The 24,062-nt window shown below is 42.6% G+C and overlaps 1 protein-coding gene across 1 annotated transcript in view; it reads left to right on the top strand.

The window, feature by feature from the left end:
• LOC311133969 (synaptoporin-like) overlaps window positions 1-24,062 on the top strand; it is a gene marked incomplete at both ends in the record, with an annotated part of 138,022 nt that overhangs the window by 25,584 nt on the left and 88,376 nt on the right. Inside the window, 2 exons of the mRNA XM_084167596.1 lie at window positions 9,307-9,410; window positions 11,036-11,187. Of these exons, the coding sequence (XP_084023722.1) occupies window positions 9,307-9,410; window positions 11,036-11,187 (256 nt within the window). The remainder of the gene's footprint in view (window positions 1-9,306; window positions 9,411-11,035; window positions 11,188-24,062) is intronic.

Genomic DNA, 24,062 nt, shown 5'->3' with positions numbered 1-24,062 from the left:
AGTTCTTGACATTGGAGGGATCGAGTGTAGGTTTTTTGAGGAGGGGTGCAACTCTCGCTTTCTTGAAGATGGAAGGGACATAGCCAGCGGACAAGGATGAGTTGATGAGCGAGGTGAGGTAAGGGAGAAGGTCTCCGGAAATGGTCTGGAGAAGAGAGGAGGGGATAGGGTCAAGCGGGCAGGTTGTTGGGCGGCCGGCCGTCACAAGTCGCAAGATTTCATCTGGAGAGAGAGGGGAGAAAGAAGTCAAAGCATAGGGTAGGGCAGTGTGAGCAGGACCAACGGTGTCATTTGACTTAATAAATGAGGATCGGATGTCATCAACCTTCTTTTCAAAATGGTTGACGAAGTCATCCACAGAGAGGGAGAAGGGAGGGGGAGGAGGAGGAGGATTCAGCAGGGAGGAGAAGGTGGCAAAGAGCTTCCTAGGGTTAGAGGCAGAGGCTTCACATTTTGAGTGGTAGAAAGTGGCTTTAGCAGCAGAAACGGAGGAAGAGAATGGAAAGATGACATGTCCGCAGGGAGTCTAGTTTTGCTCTATTTCCGCTCGGCTGCCCGAAGCCCTGTTCTGTGAGCTCGCAATGAATCGTCAAGCGACGGAGTAGGAGGGGAGGACCGAGCCGGCCAGGAGGATAGGGGATATAGAGAGTCAAAAGATTCAGAGAGGGAGGAGAGGAGGGTTGAGGAGGCAGAATCAGGAGATTGAAGGGAGAAGGATTTAGCAGAGGGAAGAGATGATAGGATGGAAGAGGAGAGAGTAGCGGGAGAGAGAGAGCGAAGGTTGCGACGGCACATTACCATCTGAGTAGGGGCAGAGTGAGTAGTGTTGGAGGAGAGCGAGAGAGAAAAGGATACGAAGTAGTGGTCAGAGACTTGGAGGGGAGTTGCAGTGAGATTAGTAGAAGAACAGCATCTAGTAAAGATGAGGTCAAGCGTATTGCCTTGTGAGTAGGGGGGGGCGGTGTGAGGGTGAGGTCAAAAGAGGAAAGGAGTGGAAAGAAGGAGGCAGAGAGAAATTAGTCAAAGGCAGACGTAGGGAGGTTAAAGTCACCCAGAACTGTGAGGGGTGAGCCATCCACAGGAAAAGGAACTTATCAAGGCGTCAAGCTCAAAACCTGGAGGGCGATAAATGACAAGGATTTTAAGCTTGAATTATCCATAAGATCATAACCTGTAGATTTACCATTGGGTAATGACTTCAATAGGTTTAACACCTCCTCCACTGACACCAATTTTAGACTAAAAGAGCAGGGTTTTTTGCTCATAATATGATAATCAATCCATTGAACAACAGCTTGTTTGGAAGAATGGGCGTTTTACATTATCGCTCAGTAAATTATTTATTTGTTAAAATAAAAGTCTGCAAAATGATTGGCAATATCAGCTGGTTTTGTTATTGTTCTCCTGTCAACCTCCACACTAGATGGGCATGATGATATAGATGTACCCACGGATGGTGGGGTTATTGTATGGGCAGGCATAAGCTACGGACAACAAAAACAATTGCATTTTATTGATGGCAACTTGAATGCACAGAGATACCATGACGAGATCCTGAGGCCCATTGTCGTGCCATTCATCCGCCGCCATCACCTCATGTTTCAGCATGATAATGCACGGCCCCATGTCGCAAGGATCTGTACACAATTCCTGGAAGCTGAAAAATGTCCCAGTGTTCTTCCAAGGCCTGCATACTCACCAGACATGTCACCCATTGAGCATGTTTGGGATGCTCTGGATTGAAGTGTACGACAGCATGTTCCAGTTCCTGCCAATATCCAGAAACTTCGCACAGCCATTGAAGAGTGGGATAACATTCCACAGGCCACAATCAACAGCCTGATCAACTCTTCCTGGGGTCCGGCAAAATTAAGGTAGTTATACAATTTTAAAAACCATTGCAATACATTCATAACAGATTTCACAACACACTAAGTGTGTGCCCTCAGGCCCCTACTCCACTACCACATGTCTACAACACAAAATCCATGTGTTCGTGTGTGTGTGTATAGTGCGTATGTGATCATGATCTCTGGATTCCAGGTTGTTTGTCTTTTCTCTTGACTCACTTATTATGTTCACCTTGTTGTATTTAAACTGTATATTTCTCCTCTTCCACAGATCACACACTACAAGCAGTATCCTCACAATGTCAGCAAGGTCTACTCCTACTTTGAATGCCGCCGCAAGAAGGGGGGCGCACAATTCAATGAGGTCATGTTCTTTTGGCCTTCAATACCTCCTGAAGAAGTATATTTCAGGTGGGTCCACTTTGCCTGTAGCCTTGCAAGGAAATACACATGGGAACTGATTGTTCCACTTGCTTCTTTAATCTCTATTCTTCGAGAATTCCATTCTTGAGGTCCTTCCTCGTCTCATTCTAGTCTGTTGTAGGCTAGTCAGTGTTTAGGGGTCCCCTCAGCCCACAGTGTGTGTGATGTGACTGTGTTATGTCACACGGTCATGTGTTCTATTTACCACCAACATTGTCCTTTTGAGTGACATGATGTGCATGCATGACCCACTAAGTCGACATAGTGAAGGATATGGAAAAACTTTCCAAAACAGAAGATTTCGTACACACAATGGAACATTTGCAAATTCAATCAAATTGCCACATCCATGCAACATGATAACCTAGAGAAAGTATGTTAAAAAATAAAGGAACAATTTCAATTAATCTCATTTGTGGGTCACCAGACATGGCAGTCAGAAAGTAGGGCTGTTGCGGTGACTGTATTCCACGTGTCCGTTGAGTCACGGTATTCTCCTCTTATGCACTCTGGACATGCATTGGGAGCACCCAACTCACAAACGACAGTCAGGTCGCTAATGGCTTGGTACTCAGCACTCTATTGTCCGTCTAACCACTCTGACATCAATGCAAATGCAATTGAAAATCACATCAAAAACGTATCATCAAAACAGTATCATGCTTTTTAAAACTCGCCTCACTGTGATCGATTAATTTGAAGAAAGAAGTTTAACAGGTTGAAACTGAGTGAGAAACATGGTTGTTGTGAATGTTGTTTCAAAGTCAAACACAAGGAAATGGACAGCGCTTTCTAAGGTGATGAGCCCAAATCTCCGGACCTCGTAGGGTAAGAGTTGAATACCCCTGATCTAGCTTATACAGTGAGGGAAAAAAGTATTTGATCCCCTGCTGATTTTGTACGTTTGCCCACTGACAAAGAAATGATCAGTCTATAATTTTAATGGTAGGTTTATTTAAACAGTGAGAGACAGAATAACAACAAAAAAATCCAGAAAAACGCATGTCAAAAATGTTATAAATTGATTTGCATTTTAATGAGCGAAATAAGTATTTAACAAATACTTTTTTCCCCTCACTGTACTCCAAAAGTAAACAAATTCTAGTAATTGCCTTTGAGTGTGGACTGTATTATTATGCATACTGGATGGACTGTTTACCTTATGCTACGCTCAAAACTTTCTATCCATGAGTTGGGGAGAAAACATATAGGCCTAGGCGATGCTGTTGGTTCGTTGATTGTGCAGGGCGACTTACAAAGTTAGCCTACAATTATAGTGAATTTTGATTTTGAATAGGGCAGTTTTTCTCATAATTAATAGGCTGAAACATTTACCTTTTAGCTACAGAAAATCTCACCACAGTGCGTTTCCATCTCCTCTCTCTCCTTCATTCCTTTCTTGAGCGCACAGAGAGCGGGGCTGTCAACAGTTTAATGAAATATGTTTGTCGTGAAAACATGTTACTATCGATGTTCCCGAACAGATTTCACTTGGTTTCACTTAACCAATTAAGCACTGGGTAGCTGCAGGAACTGGGTTGGAGAGCCCATGGCATACAGAGTTTGGGCGGAATATCACTTGTCGCGTAGCGAGAGACTGCAAGCTCCTCAAATAGTGGTTGATGTGTGGTGTGAAATAAGTGTTCTTATAAACCCAGATATTTCTATATTCATTCCTGTGTGAAAACAGAGTTTTGATGGTTGCCACTAAAAAGAGGAGGATCCATTCGCTATTCGAGTGCATACAGATGCCATTTATTTTTTCCCCTGCCCCTGTTCCTGCCCCTGCCCATTTGATGATGGGCCATTCTAAGCCGAAACTAACTGTACATATTAGTAAAGATTAAATTGAGAATAGTCTGATGGGTGAAAATATGATCACTTGATGAGAGAACAGTGTCTGCAGCCTAAACCGAGCACAAGCTTTTTTTGCAACTTTTTCAAATCATCAATGGCCTATAGTCGCATCATACTGCCCATATATGCTTTGATTTCTAAGACAATCTCAGGTTTTGTATCAGCACAACTAAAATAAATCTAAATCTAGCGTTTAGGACCTGTTTCAAATGATCACTTTTACATTTTAGTCATTTAGCAGACACTCTTATCCAGAGCGACTTACAGTTAGTGAGTGCGTACATTATTTTTTTTCATACTGGCCCCCCGTGGGAATCAAACCCACAACCCTGGCGTTGCAAACACCATGCTCTACCAACTGAGCTACATCCCTGCTGGCCATTCCCTCCCCTACCCTGGACCAATTGTGCGCCGCCCCATGGGTCTCCCGGTTGCAGCCGACAACAGAGCCTGGATTCAAACCAGGATCTCTAGTGGCACAGCTAGCACTGCGATGCAGTGCCTTAGACCACTGCACCACTCAACTTACGCTCAACATTGCCACTTCATAGGCGCACTCGCTCCGGAATGGAAAAATATCATTTTTATTTTATTCTGCGAAGTTCAATTATATTCTTCTTCATATAAAATAATGGTACTGAACTTATAAGCATATCTTATCTGCTAAATGAACTAGCCTACAGCCCATGGCATGGCACATAGCCAGATAACATATACTGTAGGCCCCCTCATATTCCGTTTTTCTGAAATACACTGAACAAAAATATAAACACAACATGTAAAGTGTTGGTCCCATGTTTCATGAGCTGAAATAAAAGATCCCAGAAATGTTCCATATGCACAAAAAGCTTATTTCTCTCAAATGTTGTGCACAAATGTGTTTACATCCCTGTTAGTGAGCATTTCTTATTTGCCAAGATAATCCATCCACCTGACAGTTGTGGCATATCAAGAAGCTGATTAAACAGCATGATCATTACACAGGTGCACCTTGTGCTGAGGACAATAAAAGGCCACTCTGTCTCAAGTTTTGAGGGAGCGTGCAATTGGCATGCTGACTGCAGGAATGTCCACCAGAGCTGTTGCCAGATAATTTAATGTTAATTTCTCTACCACAGTTTTAGAGAATTTGGCAGTATGTCTGACTGGCCTCACAACTGGCCTCACGTGTATGGCGTCATGTGGGCAAGCGGTTTGCTGATGTCAACAGAGTACCCAATGGTGGCGGTGGGGTTATGGTATGGGCAGGCATAAACTATGTACTACTAACACAATTGCATTTTATCAATGGCAATTTGAATGCACAGAAATACTGTGGCGGGATCCTGAGGCCCATTGCTTTTAAGGTATCTGTGACCAACTGATGCATATGTATTACCAGTCAAGTGAAATCCATAGATAAGGGCCAAATGAATTGATTTCAATTGACTGATTTACTCATATGAACTGTAACTCAGTAAAATCTTTGAAATTGTTGCATGTTGTGTTTATATTTTTGTTCAGTATACAATTTCTTCATATCATCATTTTTCTTTAGACCTGCCTAAAATAATGGATTTATTGTGATGGTGTACAGTGCATTCGGAAAGTATTCAGACCCCTTCACTTGTTCCACATTTTGTTACGTTACAGCCTTATTCTAAAATTGATTTAAATTGTTTTATTTCCTCATCAATCTACACACAATACCCCATAATGACAAAAAAAAAACGGATTTCACATTTACATAAGTAATCAGACCCTTTACTCAGGACATTGTTAAAACACGTTTGGCAGCGATTACAGCCTTGAGTCTTCTTGGATATAGCGCTACAAGCTTGGCCCACCTGTATTTGGGGAGTTTCTCCCATTCTTCTCTGCAGATCCTCTCAAGCTCTGTCAGGTTGGATGGGGAGCATTGCTGCACAGCTATTTTCAGGTCTCTCCAGAGATGTTCGATCGGGTTCAATTCCGGGCTCTGGCTGGGCCACTCAAGGACATTCAGAGACTTGTCCCGAAGCCACTCCTGCATTGTCTTTGCTGTGTGCTTAGGATTGTTGTCCTGTTGGACAGTGTCTGAGTCTGAGGTCCTGAGTGCTCTTGAGCAGGTTTTCATCAAGGATCGCGCTGTACTTTGCTCCGTTCATCTTTCCCTCGATTCTGACTATTCTCTCAGTCCCTGCCACTGAAAAACATCCCCACAGCATGATGCTGCCAACACCGTGCTTCACCGTAGGGATGGTTATTGGCTAGGTGATAAGCGGTGCCTGGTTTCTTCCAGACGTGACGCGTGGCATTCAGGCCAAAGAGTTCAATCTTGGTTTCATCAGACCAGAGAATCTTGTTTCTCATGGTCTGAGAGTCCTTCAGGTGCCTTTTGGCAAAATCCAAGCGGTCTGTCATGTCCCTTTTACTGATGAGTGGCTTCCGTCTGGCCACTCTACCATAAAGGTCTGATTGGTGAAGTGCTGCAGAGATGGTTGTCCTTCTGGAAGGTTCTCCCATCTCCACAGAGGAGCTCTGTCTGTGACCATCGGGTTCTTGGTCACCTCCCTGACCAAGGCTCTTCTGCCCCTATTGCTCAGTTGGTCTGGGCGGGCTCTAGGAAGAGTCTTGGTGGTTCCAAACTTCTTCCATTTAAGAATGATTGAGGCCACTGTGTTCTTAGGGACCTTCAATGCTGCAGAAATTTTTTGGTAGCCTTCCCCAGATCTGTGCCTCGACACAAACCTGTCTCTGAGCTCTACAGACAATTCCTTTGACCACATGGCTTGGTTTTTGCTCTGACATGCCCTGTCAACTTTGTGACCTAATATAGACAGGTGTGCCTATCCAAATCATGTCCAATCAATTGAATTTACCACAGGTGGACTCCAATCAAGTTGTAGAAACATCTCAAGGATGATCAATGGAAACAGGATGCACCTGAGCTCAATTTCAAGTCTCATAGCAAACATTTCTAAAAATTGCAATATTAAAGCTGATCTACGCCCCCCCCCCAAAAAAAAAATTATAAAAATAATAATAAATAAAACATTTCTAAAAAACAGTTTTCGCTATGTCATCATGGGGTATTTTGTGTATATTTCTTGAGCGTGCCGTCTTTAGCCAACTCTCTTGCTATCTCTCTCAGAATGACCTTCTTGAGCCAAACCAGTCAGGTTTCAAGACTGGTCATTCAACTGAGACTGCTCTTCTCTGTGTCATGGAGGCTCTCCGCACTGCTAAAGCTAACTCTCTCTCCTCTGCTCTCATCCTTCTAGACCAGAGTTCTTCAATTCTGGTCCTGGAGGGCCGAAATACCTCTGTTTTTCATCCTCTCCTTCTAATCAGGGGCTAATTCAGACCTGGGACACCAGGTGAGTGCAATTAACTACCAGGTAGAAATAAAAAACAGAAGTGTTTCGGCCCTCCAGGACCGGAATTGAAGAACCCTGTTCTAGACCTATCTGCTTCCTTTGAAAATTTGAACCATCAGATCCTCCTCTCTACCCTCTCCGAGTTGGGCATCTCCGGTGTGGCTCACTCTTGGATTGCGTCCTACCTGACAGGTCGCTCCTACCAGGTGGCGTGGCGTGGCGAGAATCTGTCTCCGCACCACGTGCTCTCACCTGGCTCTGTCATATCCTCACATGGCCTCTCCTATCATTGCTACGCAGACGACACACAATTAATCTTCTCCTTTCCCCCTTCTGATAACCAGGTGGCGAATTGCATCTCTGCATGTCTGGCAGACATATCAGTGTGGATGATGGATCACCACCTCAAGCTGAACCTCGGCAAGACGGAGCTGCTCTTCCTCCCCGGGAAGGACTGCCCGTTCCATGATCTTGCCATCACGGTTGACAACTCTGTTGTGTCCTCCTCCCAGAGTGCAAAGAGCCTTGGCGTGACCCTGGACAACACCCTGTCGTTCTCCGCTAACATCAAGGCGGTGATCCCATCCTGTAGGTTCATGCTCTACAACATTCGCAGAGTACGACCCTGCCTTACACAGGAAGCGGCACAGGTCCTAATCCAGGCACTTGTCATCTCCCGTCTGGTTACTGCAACTCGCTGTTGGCTGGGCTCCCTGCCTGTGCCATTAAACCCCTACAACTCATCCAGAAAGCTGCAGCCCGTCTGGTGTTCAACCTTCCCAAGTTCTCTCACGTCACCCCGCTCCTCCGCACACTCCACTGGCTTCCAGTTGAAGCTCACATCTGCTACAAGACCATGGTGCTTGCCTACGGAGCTGTGAGGGGAACGGCACCTCCGTACCTTCAGGCTCTGATCAGTCCCTACACCCAAATGAGGGCATTGCGTTCATCCACCTCTGGCCTGCTGGCCCCCCTACCTCTGTGGAAGCACAGTTCCCGCTCAGCCCAGTCAAAACTGTTCGCTGCTCTGGCACCCCAATGGTGGAACAAGCTCCCTCACGAAGCCAGGACAGCGGAGTCACTCACCACCTTCCGGAGACACTTTGAAACCCCACCTCTTTAAGGAATACCTGGGATAGGATAAAGTAATCCTTCTACCCCCCCTTACCCCACCCCCCCAAAAAAAAAAAAAAAAAAAAATATGATAAAGTGGTTGTCCCACTGGTTATCATAAGGTGAATGCATCAATTTGTAAGTCGCTCTGGATAAGAGCGTCTGCTAAATGACGAAAATGTAAATGTAGATTGAGGAAACCAAATTTGTTCATCCATTTTAGAAGAAGGCTGTAACGTAACTGTGGAAAAAGTGAAGGGGTCTGAATACTTTCCAAATGCACTGTTTATTACATGGATTTAATATACTTTTTAAAAATGTAGCCTAGATGTTCCAAAGGCGCACATCAGCGGCTTGTATGTGTGGAGGCCTGGAGATGCTAAACGTGTTTGTTAATAACGTGTTTGGATTCTGACCGCTGAGGCACTCCTCCAGGATAGGATAGGATTTAACTCCTCTGTCCAATCAGAGAGGCTCCTCAAGCCCCGCCCGTCAGACATGCTCCACCACTGGATGTGTCTCCCTCTGTGGCACTTGATCGCCCACTGACACCAAATTCTGCCTGAATGAAAGGGAATTGCAGTCGGTGGGAAAACAAAGCCAGATCTATATTTTTGCACTGATAGCTCAAAAATGTTGCTTGTGTGCTTGACGAAATGTGGGCTCGTGAGTTTCTGTTCATTTGGATTCATGAATGTCTTTGTCCTATTGTCTCTCCTAATTAGGACGAGTCATCACTGAGGAGAAGATTCAGGAATCCATAGTATTTTACCAGATGCACTTTAGACAGACTGTGTTTGATGAGGAAGGCTGGAGAAAAGTGCTGGAGGTAAGTGGGCTGTCAGTCAGAGATTAGCCACACTTATTGCATCTTTTCAATTAAGACTATTTTACTGTTAGGTGCAGTCTCAACTGTTAGGCTGCTCACTGTAAAGGTGTCCGCATGCTTCCCAGCCAAAAAAGTTCTGAAGAGTTTGTGCATATATTATGATAACATTCTGTGATGTTTTGGATTTCGATTAGTGTTTTTTCGGCTGTTCGGGCTCAAAACCTTTTTCTAGAGGCGAGCCAATGTCTACGCCCCTTAGTCAGTGATTGGTCAACAGTAGGGATTCTTCAATAAAGTCTTTGTTGTCAATCAACGAGGGATGACCCATGGGGCGGCGCACAATTGGCCCAGCGTCGTCCAGGTTAGGGGAGGAAATGGCCGGCAGGGATGTAGCTCAGTTGATAGAGCATGGCGTTTGCAACGCCAGGGTTGTGGGTTCGTTTCCCACGGGGGGGCAGTATGAAAAAAAAAAAAACTCACTAACTGTAAGTCGCTCTGGATAAGAGCGTCTGCTAAATGACTAAAATGTAAATGTAATGTAAATGGATGACTCGTTTTCATGCAAATGTTTTCATTGAAATACTGCACCAAACATCTTTGTTACATTTAAAATTGCATGACTAAGATCTCGGCAAAAACATCAAAATTAATGACAGATTTCTTGAGTTATCTTAGATTAATTCTGACTATTTTGAGGAAGCGTATACTGGCTACGGCATCTCAAAATAGACAAACAGTACTATTGCCGCTTTTTTTCTCATTTTTCAAGCGTAGGTCTTTTAAGGGAGTATGCGAGCACACTTGTTCGGTTTGCCTAGCCGACATTGGCTACCCACCAGCCGAACTGAAGCATGCTGACGCCTTAAGATGTTCGTATGGAAACACACACACAGAGGTTGATAGGAGGTTTTGATGCTGTTCAATCAGAAGTATGATGGCCGTCTCCCAATCCTGCTCAAAGTGGTTCCTGAGGGGAAGATTGTTCCTAGAGGGAATGTTCTCTTCACAGTGGAAACCACAGACCCAGAATTCTTCTGGCTCACCAACTATATTGAGGTAATTTTCTTCATTTCCCCCTTTAGTGTTCCTTTCATTGTCATTTTGTTGTGCTTTCACAACATAAAAATGAATCAAGAAGTATTCAAGTAAAATCATGTACTGACTGTGTTTCCAAAACCCCTGTGTGAGCGTGCGCGCACACAGAATACATACAACCCAGTGACCCTGTGTTTTAGTGTCACCAGGTGGATTGTATCAGATAGTGGTCAGATAGCGCAGGGCTGTGACCCTGTAGGGCAGTAGTCTAGGGTTGTCCCTGCTCCCTGTATGTATGGTGAGTGATGACACAGTCATGGAATCAGAGAGACCATTGCAATTAGCCTAATCAGGTCAATGAGGATGATTCCACCCAGTCACTCTGGCCCTTTCTCTGGTCAGCAGGGGATAGCTTAACCTGCCGGCACTGAGCCCAACACCAGCCACAGCTTTTGATATCCAGCCCCAACCCATTTCTACTTCCTTGCTAGCACCAGTGGCACAGACACATCCCATTGTAAAGGTTTTAGAAGTCGTCTATGAACAAAATCAACTGAACAAAAATCAGTTTCCCTCTTTCTCTCTCACAGACCATACTGGTCCAGATGTGGTATCCCATCACTGTGGCAACCATCTCCCGGGAGTTTAAGAAGATCCTGGCCAAGCACCTGAAGGCCACAGTCTGGAAGGCCTGGACTTCAAACTGCATGACTTTGGCTACAGAGGGGTCTCCTCGCAGGAGGTAAGACACATGGCAGGCCCAACCAGAAGAGGACTGGCCACCCCTCTGGTTCCTCTCTAGGTTTATTCCTAGGTTCCTGCGTTCTTGGGAGTTTTTCCTAGCCACTGTGCCTCTGCTTTGCTCTGCTCAGCTTGTTTTAGGCTGGGAATCTGTAAAGCACTTTGTGACAACTGCTGTTTGTAAAAATGGCTTTATAAAATAAATTGTATTTCATTGATTGATAGAGGGCTACAGAAAGTCAAGCATAAGATATGCATATAATTGTTACTGTTAACATACTGTAATAGTTGCCTTAAGATTATATGTCAGTAATCCGCTAGAATACTGCTCTTATCTATGAAACATGCTCTGTTGCCTTGCACCATAGTTTTGAGGACAGGGTATGTCTAGGTGACATTTTTCATAATTAAACACTTTATTTCATGTTTCGTCAAGGGATTTAAGGACCTTTCTAACAGAATATGTTGAGCAGTCACGACACTTCTTTTCATAGTTTTCCCAGTTGGGTAGTTGTATGCATTGAATAACTTCTTGTTTCATTTCTGTCTCTTTTATTTGTCTAGTAACCATCTCATAGTTTTCTTGAGTGATTGATATGTTATTTCTTTAGCACAGGGTGGGTAAATTGATGATTAATTACAATGCAAGTCATAGGTCAAAAATGGTAGCGTTCATTGCTTTCCAACCTTGTATTGTTTCAAGTTTTATTAGTCGTTTGTACAGGATACACATGGTATATACTGTCCAACAAAATGCTTACTTGCAGGTTCCTTTTCGACATTGCAACAACAATAAGAAATTATAAATTATAAGAATACATAAAGCAAGAATACTGCAAGGAAGACAGAAGACCCTTTGATATCCTATGGGAGCAGTAAAATCAGAAAGCCATTATTTGGTGAAAGGCAGACTCAATACCTTTCAGGCACTCAATAAATTAATTTAATCAAAAAGAGATCAGCCATGACCTTCTGCTATGCAAGTTATTGAGCAACATCCATCTATGCGATGGTTTTGAAATATTCTCCCTGTTATGCTAGCTGGAAAAGTATTCCCATTTACTGGGCCATTGGTTCTTATTCCTTCCGCTGCCTCCACCTAGCCTGACTTCCATTACATTACATTAGGCTACATTGCATTCCTGTAGCCTATATTTGAGTCATTTAGCAAACGCTGTCTTGTCAAAAGCGACTTACATTAAGTGCATTTCCATAAAGAGCCGGCTAAACCTGCCACAGTAATGATCAATAATAATCACAGTGGGGGAATAAGAGTAAGCACTAGCCTAGAATCACAGTGTTAGAAGGATCCAGACCGGTTTTTGGTATTTTGGCTGGGCTGTGCAAAGGTTGAGGCTGCAACCTCTGATCAGTGTCACGCTAAGGAGGGTTCAGGTGTGGAGCCTCTGTCTGTCTCCCTCCTCTAGCCTAGTGGCCCTGACCAGGTTATGATTAGTGACCCTGACCAGGTTATGGCAAAGGTAATGACAAGTTGTATTCACGTGCGCAAGATTTTGAAAATAGACAGATTCATGGGACCAGCACTGTTGCTAACTAGCAAAGCTGCTCCCTTTGTTTAGAATTCTTCCGCATTTATGCAAAAAGTTAAAAGGTATTAGAATCCTCTTGTCCTTACCTAGGTGTCTTCAACCTCTGTCCCTTAACCACTGCCTGTTACTGAGGCAACCACAAGGCCTTGACTAGGTGCCACAGTCTCACTGATATGGGCACACCGGGATCCAGAAGTGTGTGTGTGTGTTATTGGTTTACATGACAAGATTATATTATTTGATTGCTTAGTAGGCATAGCCCTGACACCGCCTAATAAAATATGCCTTTGTGGCCATTGGTAATTTGATTGAAATTGAGATTGCATCTTGTTTGCTGGAGCCATTTATGTTGCATGTGTGTAACTGTGACCTCAGTCCTGGACTAAAAGCAAGGTTTTGTGTGCATGTGCGTTTTGGTTTCCCATGCACAGATGTGATGTTTATGTTATAGCTTTTCTGGGGCATGGACTGGATTAATGACAGGTAGGCAGATACATGACTGAGTAGAGCTTTAATACTCCTACTCTTCATTTAGCCTTCCATGTTTCTCTGCCTCTACCTCAGTTTTCCTGCCTCTATTTGCCTCTACCGCGGGTCCTCTGCTGCTACATCTGACTCCCAGTGTCCCACTCAGGTTAAGAAGGTGGCAAGTAGCCTATGTAGCCTAGCGGTTAAGAGCGTTGGGCCAGTAACCGTACGGTTGCTGGTTCGAATTCCCAAGCCGACTAGGTGAAAAATCTGTAAGGGGCCCTTGAGCAAGGCACTTAACCCTAATTGCTCCTGTAAGTTGCTCTGGATAAGAGCATCTGCTAAATGACTGAAATGAAATGTTAAGCTCTGACTTAACCATTGCATTTACAGTGGCTTGTGAAAGTATTCACCCCCCTTGGCATTTTCCCTATTTTGTTGCCTTACAACCTGGAATTAAAATAGATTTTTTGGGGGATTTGTATAATTTGATTTACACAACATGCCTACCACTTTGAAGATGCAAAATATTTTTGATTGTGAAACAAACAAGAAATAAGACAAAAAATAGAAAACTTGAGCGTTCATAACTATTCACCCCCCCCCCAAAGTCAATACTTTGTAGAGCCACCTTTTGCAGCAATTACAGCTGCAAGTCTCTTGGGGTATGTCTCTATAAGCTTGGCACATCTAGCCACTGGGATTTATGCCCATTCTTCAAGGCAATACTGCTCCAGCTCCTTCAAGTTGGATGGGTTCCGCTGGTGTACAGCAATCTTTAAGTCATACCACAGATTCTCAATTGGATTGAGGTCTGGGCTTTGACTAGGCCATTCCAAGACATTTAAATGTTTCCCCTTAAACCACTCAAGTGTTGCTTTAGAAGTATGCTTAGTGTCATTGTCCTGCTGGAAGGTAAACCTCCATCCCAGTTTCAAATCTCTGGAAGACTGGAACAGGTTTCCCTCAAGAATTTCCCTGTATTTAGCGCCATCCATCATTCCTTCAATTCTGACCAGTTTCCCAGTCCCTGCCGATGAAAAACATCTCCACAGCATGATGCTGCCACCACCATGCTTCACTGTGTTCTCGGGGTGATGAGAGGTGTTGTGTTTGTGCCAGACATAGTGTTTTCCTTTTTGGCCAAAAAGCTTGGGGAGTCTCCCACATGCCTTTTGGTGAACACCAAATGTGTTTGCTTATTTTATTTCTTTATGCAACTGCTTTTTTTATGGCCACTCTTCCGTAAAGAGTGTACGGCTTAAAGTGGTCCTATGGACAGATACTCCAATCTCCGCTGTGGAGCTTTGCAGCTCCTTCAGGGTTATCTTTGGTCTCTTTGTTGCCTCTCTGATTAATGCACTCCTTGCTTGGTCCGTGAGTTTTGGTGGGTGGCCCTCTCTTGGCAGGTTTGTTGTGGTGCCGTATTCTTTCAATTTTTTTATAATGGATTTAATGGTGCTCTGTGGGATGTTCAAAGTTTCTGATATTTTTTTATAACCCAACCCTGCTCTGTACTTCTCCACAACTTTGTCCCTGACCTGTTTGGAGAGCTCCTTGGTCTTCATGGTGCCGCTTGCTTGGTGGTGCCCCTTGCTTAGTGGTGTTGCAGACTCTGGGGCCTTTCAGAACAGGTGTATATATACTGAGATCATGTGACAGATCATGTGACACTTAGATTGCACACAGGTGGACTTTATTTAACTAATTATGTGACTTCTGAAGGTAATTGGTTGCACCAGATGTTATTTAGGGGCTTCATAGCAAAGGGGGTGAATACATATGCACACACTACTTTTCCGTCATTAATTTTTTTGAATGTTTTGAAACAAGTTATTTTTTTCATTCCACTTCACCAATTTGGACTATTTTGTGTGTGTCCATTACATGAAATGCAAATAAAAATCTATTTAAATTACAAGTTGTAATGCAACAAAAGAGGAAAAACGCCAATGGGGATGAATACTTTTGCAAGGCACTGTACCTTCCATTTGGTCTGTGGCTTTAGAAGCTCAACATAGCTAGATCATAGCATTTCTCCCACTCTCTTGTTCGATACTCTCCTTAAATTGTCAGACATAAACCTTTGACCACTGTGTCAAAGGTTCTCTGTGAGAGGCCTATTTTGGTGTGTGTCAGTGGGCAATGATTAGGTTACTAGGGGAGTTGTTTTATTAAAGCCTACTGTTTGCGTAGTGATATTGTAGTGTAACCTGTCATTGACAGTAACTGAAGGAATGTCATGTAACAACGACAGTATGCAAAGCGAGCCAGATTGAATGGTCTACCACGTTAAACTGGGATGCAGACCAGCCTGTTGCTCCTCCTTGGCTAGAGGAGGGCAGCTGCTCCCAGACTACCTGGCCCTGCAACCATCCCTCAGGGTTCACTAGAAAAAGAGCTGTTAATCTCAATGTGACTTCCCTGGTTAAATAAAGGTTAAATACAATTAAATTGAGTAGTTGCGTGGAGATGCTTTCTTATCATTCACCCTTTGGCTGACTGCCACTGTGAATGATTTGGGTTTGGTTTGAGCTTTCCTGATTGGGAGAGAAAGGGATGGAAAGTAAATTGTTAGATTTATTTTATTATTTGCACAAATGTAAGTTTGTTCCGCCTGAGCGAGTCTGACCACAAATCAGAGACCACTGTGATGACACACCAAATGCGTTCGATGGATTGCGGGAAAAGAGCAGGAATACTAGGCTTTTATAGGCTACTGTCCAAGCTATGTCTTCCAATGGTGCGACTGCTGTCGGCATCCAAAGATTATTCAATTTGAATAAACGCTTGGAGGCAAGGACGACAACAGGGTTGTAACCTACAGGCGATATGGAAATAGGCTACATAGTGCATTGATGTCAATCACACTGCTGCTCTCTCATTTAGCCATTTGTGCCTTTACGGATGGCTGTTCAAATGTATGTGTATATTTTAACACAATAATGGTTGAATTTAATTAGTTTTTGCGACATGGGATGTATTCATTACGGAAAAAGAATAGAACCAAACGGAAGCAAACAGCAAAACTAGAGTTTATATTGGACAAATTCAGGTAGGTCCCGTTCTGTTTGCTTCCGTTTAAGAAACATTTTGCACAGGGTTGCCAACTTAACGACTTTGTCGCTATATTTAGCGAGTTTTCAGACCCCTCTAGCGACACATGTTCAAAAAAGGACTAGCGACAAATCTAGCTACTTTTTCTGGTGCTATTGGAGACATTTGGAGACTCTGACATGAAAGCACGTATCGTTCTTACTCTTCTCAACGAGCAGCGGGTGCTTTGTTACCCCTGTCCCAAAGCACTCACAGGCGGCCCAGTCCTCGCGCAGCAGTCCCTCCCAGCTGCAGTCAGAGTAGGAGATGTTAACCCCTCCTCGTCCAGATGAAAATGAAAATCACGCATGCGGGAAGCCGCCGCTGGCTTACATTCAGGGCGGGATGTAAATGTAGGGTGTTTTTTACTCACTTTTTGTCTCTCCCACGACGTTATTCCTCTCTCCTACAGCTTCCGTCACAATTACATGCACATGTCCAATTATGCAAATTAGGTGATGACGTCATTTAGCGTCTTCTAGCAACTTTTAAGACAGCCAATAGCTACTTCCCTTACTGAGGAGTTGGCAACACTGATTTTGCAACAGAATCACTGTAATGAATATGCGACAGTAGAAAGCCAGTGAAGAATGTGCTCTTACAATAGCCTATGGAATAAAAGTTCCCCGTGGTATTGTTCCCATACTGTCAAAAACAAGTTTAATTTAAGAAGACCACAAGTGGGGCTTTTATTGCTGAATCTAATTTGTGCTGATAAATTATGGCCATAGGCCTAACTGACACATGCTCGAACTCGCGCACTTTTGATAGACTTAAACAGCTGCAAATTATCGAGATATCAAAGTGTCACCAACAAAAACGTGAACAATAGGCCCATTGCAAATGCCATATAGGAATAATTGTATTCTAATGCCTCTTAAGCAGTTTGACATTTATTGGGATGAGTCTTGTCCTTGAGGCAGAACTGAGTGATTTACACTAGATGTGCCAGCTGCAAAGTGAAAATGTGCTATATTGTAAACATTTATGAAAACAAATATTTGCTTTTTTGTCTTAATTTAAAGTTGGGGTTAGCAGTGTAGTTGGGGTTCAAATCAGATTTGATGACTTTGTGGGTGTGTCAGCTACTAACCTGTGCCTCCTTAAGGGGAAACTAATCTAAAAGTAAATGACACACTATTCCGGATAGTAGCTCATATCCTGCTTAAAGTCTTATTCGGGTTAAGCTGTTTACATGTACCTTTGATATCCCTGTAACCATGAATACACAGAACATTCCTAATTTAAATTAATATGGATTAAATGGAATAGTAACTGAAAGCTGGACACGGACTGTAGGCATATAACCTCTCACATGTAGTAATATTGCATTTCTTGCAGTAAAATGATACAAATGTTAATTTTTTCTTCGGAACAGGAGTGGAGAAGTATGAATTCTTTCTTTCAGTGTCTCTTGAGAAAACACGTTACACGCGCATTCGCATTATCTTTGACACTGTTATGCAAGCAGACAGTATTTATCGGAAACGTGTTTCATCATTTTCTCAGTTTTACGTTTCCTTAAAACTGGTAAAACTGATGACATTTGGAAATTTTGCACAGGAACAATCTTTCCACTGTTTTGGAATTATTGCGTTTTCTCCACCGGTCCCTAAACGAAACAGAACTTTACTGGTGTTATCTAGATTACTAATGCATTCATTCTATCGATGTAATACATTATTCTGATGAGCACTACTTTATTTAGTCTTCTGGGGCAACAGGTTATGACAGAAGAGAAGCTGCATGTATCTAATGATAGTTCACAAACAAATGGCCTACCAAATGTCTGAAATTATAATCAGAAACGTAGGCTATCTAAATTGGGGGTGAAAGTAGTCTAGTAGTAGTTTGGAAAGAATTTACGTAAGTTGACTAAGCTCTTTAGTGGGCTTTAAAGAGCTGATATTTCCATCATATTTTAGTAGAGGTAGAGATTTTAGAATTGACTTATTCTAGTTTTAAGTCGTCCATGTTAAGCTTGAAAAAATGAAAAACTTTAACTGATTCTGCTTGACATTCTTTTGCTATGATAGCAATGCTGGACTTGTAACTTGAGATCTGCATGTGTTGATGGGACTGGTGTGTGTGTGTGTGTGTGTGTGTTATGCACGTGCATAACTATTTATGGATCTCCAGTTGGGATTCTGTAAGAGAAACTTGATGGGGTTATTGTTCTGACTAATACAACATTTACATTTTAGTCATTTAGCAGACGTTCTTATCCAGAGCGACTTACAGTTAGTGCATTAATTTTTTTTTTTTCATACTGGCCCCCCATGGGAATCAAACCCACAACCCTGGTGTTGCAAGCGCCATGCTCTACCAACTGAACTACACGGGGACTACAACAGTGTGCTATTTATGTTGACCATAAGCTTCCTGAGGCTACAACAAAGACTTGATAAGTATGGTCTCCAGACTGGTCTCTTTTGCTTCTCCTGCCTTAGGAACCATTGGAACCTGTCATTTAGGGCTTTTCTTTCCTTCCGTTTTAATCCCCATTCTCGGTGCATTGTGCAACTTCGGCGTGAAGTACTTTCTTTTGTGAATTGATTTCCTTCGGATGCTTTTAATTGTCTGTGATTTTTGTCTGCTTTACTAGTGCTGTCCCAGAACTGCTCTTCTGTCTGGTGGAGACCCAGGTTAATTAAGACCATGCTGTGATTTAGATCTTTTAGCTCTTTTCAGTCCCATATTTTATTATTTGAAGCAAAAATAATTTTAGTGTGTTCTGAATAATGTGGCAAGAAGCAGTTGACCCTACCTATTATTTTTTTTCTATATAAATGATATTGTACATTAAGTTTGATACTAATAGTATATATTATTATTGTGTAAATACCTTCGAAAATTGTGGTTTGCGTTTAGTGAATTGAATGTGGTAGCATTTATTTCATTTTGTTTTTGAGATTTGATAATGACACCAACCATGTATTTCACCAGAGTTTACTGACATTATGTTTGGTCCTTAAGGTTTCCAAGGTGTGAATACTGGTAAATAATGTACATCAATTGTGACCTACCGGTAGTTATAATGGCAGTAAAACATTTTTAGGAATGGGCTGTTTTCAAACCCACACCAACACAGTGTATGTGTGCACTGAAGGCAGCAGACCACCTCAGGCCACAAGCTACAAAACATTTCGACAAGAATAAAGCTCCATAACTGGAAGCGGTCTTCATTTCACAAGTAAACATATCAGATATTAGATGATGGTAAGTGGTCAGTAAGCGAGTAGCATGTCTCTGATTCCATCCAAAGGTATTTTGAGGAGTGCTTGTCGTGCTTACACCAGATTACTAGAGGTTGAACTGAAATAGAACATGACTGTGTGTTCAAAAGCGAGCCATGTGACTTGAATAGTTTATTAAGGACAACTGGAGCCAACTTTCATTCTGTCCTTGCTGGTTATTTATCAAGGCTAAACTGGTAGCTTTGTTTATTGCTTTCTCACACAGTGATCAGGGGAAAGGGAACACACTGGAGGTGGCCAGAGCCAACTTGACCTCAGTCCAGAAAAGTCATAAATGTTCTATTTGAGCTGAAAACAGCGATGTTTGTGAGTGTGATAGATCCAGTGGCGGCCGCTGATTGACCAAATACCCAGGGCGTGGGGTGGTTGGAGTTGTCAACAAAGCAGCATGACAGAAATATGATGCCAAGTTTTCTAACTACCAGTAGTTTATTTGAGAAGATATATAAAGCAATCTGTGCATTTGAACAACAGCTTAAATACACCTATTTCACTATTGCATGTCAAAAACCGAATGACCACTGCTGCACATGCTGCCACTGTTTTGAACAGATTAGTTTATACTATTGAGAATGAGCAGTCAGCTCATGAACTAACGAGTGCACGAGGGAGAACGCAACAAGCATGCATATGCCTAAGTGAAAACCCATTATCTAACTGGGGGATAGCTAACATAATGTCATAAAGCATGATGCGCTAGCCCATTAACTTTCATTCTGAAAAAACGTCATATTTCCGAGTTAGTCAGATACTAGTTTAGAAAGACTTGAAATTGGCATGGGAGCTAGCTAACTAGCTAGCAAGCTGCCAGCTAGCTATAGCAGGCTAGCTGCTTATTAAAGGTAGATAACTGGTTAATTTTACAAAAAAAATGAAATGACTGAAGCTGGCTAAATAATTTTATCATGACACACCTGGTTTTATGCTCTTTTAGTCCACAAAACATGTCAGCCTGTAACCTACAGTAGAACCTGATGAGCACCGTGGGGGGAAACAAAATATTTGCCAGCCACCTTCATGCTTTTTTGTCCTACCAGATCCTCGATGAGAAGGTTCTAGCTAGTGTATCCCTCTGTCCTTCGACTCTTGTTGGATGTAGATGTCCGGTTTATCAGGTCCCAGGCTCCCATGACTGTTATGATTATTTATTTACAAGTTAATTACAATTAGCTTTTTTCTTTAGCGCCGTCTGTACTGATAGAGCAGATCTAGTAAGCCGTCTGGTGTGAGAGACTCATTGGGAGGGAGACTAGAGCAGACCCAGAGGTTCTGACTGAGAGTACATTTGAGCGCCCCAAGACAGTCCATTTACTTTGTGCTGTTATAATTTATATTATGAAATCCTGCGATTTCATTGGGGCAGTTCCCCATCATAGCAAATAGCTGGCAAAACAATCCAAACAATGTTCACATGGCTTAACCTCTACGGGATCGGTGTCCCGTATACGGGACGGTTGAGCTAACGTGCGCTAATGTGATTAGCATGACTGTTGTAAGTAACAGCAAACTTTCCAGGACATAGGCATGTCTTATATGGGCAGAAAACTTAAATTCTTGTTAATCTAGCTGCACTGTCCAATTTACAGTAGCTATTACAGTGAAAAAATGCCATGCTATTGTTTGATGAGAGTGCACAACAACAAAAAACGTATCACGGCAACTGGTTTGATACATTCACCTCTGAAGGTAAATAATATACTTACATTCAGTAATCTTTTTCTGATTTGTCATCCTAAGGGTCCCAGAGATAAAATGCAGCATAGTTTTGTTTGATAAAATCAATTTTTATATACAAATGTAGGAACTGGGTTCTACAGTTTGAACCCCTTCTGTCTCTGGCTCCACACCCACCCCACCCGGCCATCTAGATGTGTGAAAGTTATCAATTGACCAATTCGGCACATTTGGGCAGACTTGATACAAAATAGTCCAGTATTGCAATTCTTCACTGGATCAATCTGAAACTTTGCACACACACTGCTTCCATCTAGTGGCCGAAATCTAAATTGTGGCTAAACTGCATTATTATATTTTTGCCTTTCTCTTGCATTGGAACAAAACAATAAATAGAAAATGCATGTTTTTTTGTTTGTATTATCTTTTACCAGATCTAATGTGTTATATTCTCCTACATTAATTTCACATTTCCACAAACTTCTAAGTGTTTCCTTTGAAATGGTATCAAGAATATCCATATCCTTGCTTCAGGTCCTGAGCTACAGGCAGTTAGATTTGGGTATGTCATTTTAGGTGAAAATTGAAAAAAGGATCAGATCCTTAAGAGGTTTAGCGCCCACAGAGATGCTGAGTAGTAAGTAACTGAACAGCTTGTTTTGAACAATATATTTCAGAAACAGGAAAATGTACACATTTAACACACTTTTATGAGCATTTTAAACATAATCCACGAATTCTATAATATACTATATATATATATATATATATATATATATATATATATATATATATATATATATATATATATATATATATATATATATATATATATATACAGTGCCTTCGGAAAGTATTCAGACCCCTTGACTTTTTCCACATTTTGTTAAGTTACAGCCTTATTCTAAAATGTATTAAATAAATAAAAATCTACACACAATACCCCATCATGCCAAAGCGAAAACAGATTTTTCGAAATACCTTATTTACATAAGTATTCAGACCCTTAGCTATGAGACTCAAAATTGAGCTCAGGTGCATCCTGTTTCCATTGATCATCCTTGAGATGTTTCTACAACTTGATTGGAATCCACCTGTGGTAAATTCAATTGATTGGACATGATTTGGAAAGGCACGCACCTGTCTAAATAAGGTCCCACAGTTGACAGTGCATGTCAGAGCAAAAACCAAGCCATGAGGTCGAAGGAATTGTCCGTTGAGCTCAAAGACAGGATTGTGTAGAGGCACAGATCTGGGGAAGGGTACCAAAACATTTCTGCAGCATTGAAGGTTCCCAAGAACACAGTGGCCTCCATCATTCTTAAATGGAAGAAGTTTGGAACCACCAAGACTCTTCCTAGAGCTGGCCGCCCGGCTAAACTGAGCAATCGGGGGGGAAGGACCTTGGTCATGGAGGTGACCAAGAACCCAATGGTCACTCTGACAGACCTCCAGAGTTCTTCTGTGGAGATGGGAGAACCTTCCAGAAGGACAACAATCTCTGCAGAATTCCACCAATCAGGCCTTTATGGTAGAGTGGCCAGACGGAAGCCATTTCTCAGTAAAAGGCACATGACAGCCTGCTTGGAGTTTGCCAAAAAACACCTAAAGGACTCTCAAACCATTAGAAACAAGATTCTTTGGTCTGATGAAACCAAGATTGAGCTCTTTGGCTTGAATGCCAAGCGTCACGTCTGGAGGAAACCTGGCACCATCCCTATGGTGAAGCATGGTGTTGGCAGCATCATGCTGTGGGGAAGTTTTTCAGCGGCAGGGACTGGGAGACTAGTCAGGATCGAGGGAAAGATGAACGGAGCAAAGTAAGTACAGAGAGATCTGAATGTCCTTGAGTGGCCCAGCCAGTGCCCGGACTTGAACCCGATCAAACATCTCTGACCTGAAAATAGTTTTGCAGCGATGCTCCCCATCCAACCTGACAGAGCTTGAGAGGATCTGCAGAGAAGAATGGGAGAAACTCCCCAAATACAGGTGTGCCAAGCTTGTAGCGTCATACCCAAGAAGACTCGAGGCTGTAATCGCTGCTAAAGGTGCCTTAACAAAGTACTGAGTTACGGGTCTGAATACTTATGTAAATGGTATTTAAGTTTTTTATTTTTAATACGTTTGCGAAAATGTCTAAAAACCTGTTTTTGTTTGTCATTATGGGGTATTGTGTGTATATTGATGAGGGGGGGGAAAAACAATTTAATCAATTTGAGAATAAGGCTGGAACATAACAAAATGTGGAAAAAGTCAAGGGGTCTGAATACTTTCCAAATGCACTGTATATATATATATACTGCCTCTGGAAGCAACGTCAGCACAAGAACTGTTCATCGGGAGCTTCATGAAGTGGGTTTCCATGGCCGAGCAGCCGCACACACGCCTAAGATCACCATGCACAATGCCAAGCGTCGGCTGGAGTGGTGTAAAGCTCGCCACCATTGGTTTCTGGAGCAGTGGAAAAGCGTGATGAATCATGCTTCGCCATCTGGCAGTGCGACAGACGAATTTGGGTTTGGCGGATGCCAGGAGAACTCTACCTGCCCCAATGCATAGTGCCAGCTGTAAAGTTTGGTGGAGGAGGAATAATGGTCTGGGGTTGTTTTTCATGGTTTGGGCTAGGCCCCTTATTACCAGTGAAGGGAAATCTTAACGCTCTAGCATAGAATTACATTCTAAATGATTCTGTGCTTACAACTTTGTGGCAACAGTTTGGGGAAGGCCCTTTCCTGTTTCAGCATGACAATGCCCCCGTGCACAAAGCAAGGTCCATACAGAAATGGTTTGTCGAGATCGGTTAGGAAGAACTTGACTGGCCTGCACAGAGC

The sequence above is a fragment of the Coregonus lavaretus genome (assembly GCF_964263955.1).
Source record: "Coregonus lavaretus genome assembly, chromosome: 8".
Classification (NCBI taxonomy): Eukaryota; Metazoa; Chordata; class Actinopteri; order Salmoniformes; family Salmonidae; genus Coregonus; species Coregonus lavaretus.
Note: the sequence above shows the minus strand (reverse complement) of the source record. Positions and strands in the feature narration are given on the sequence as shown.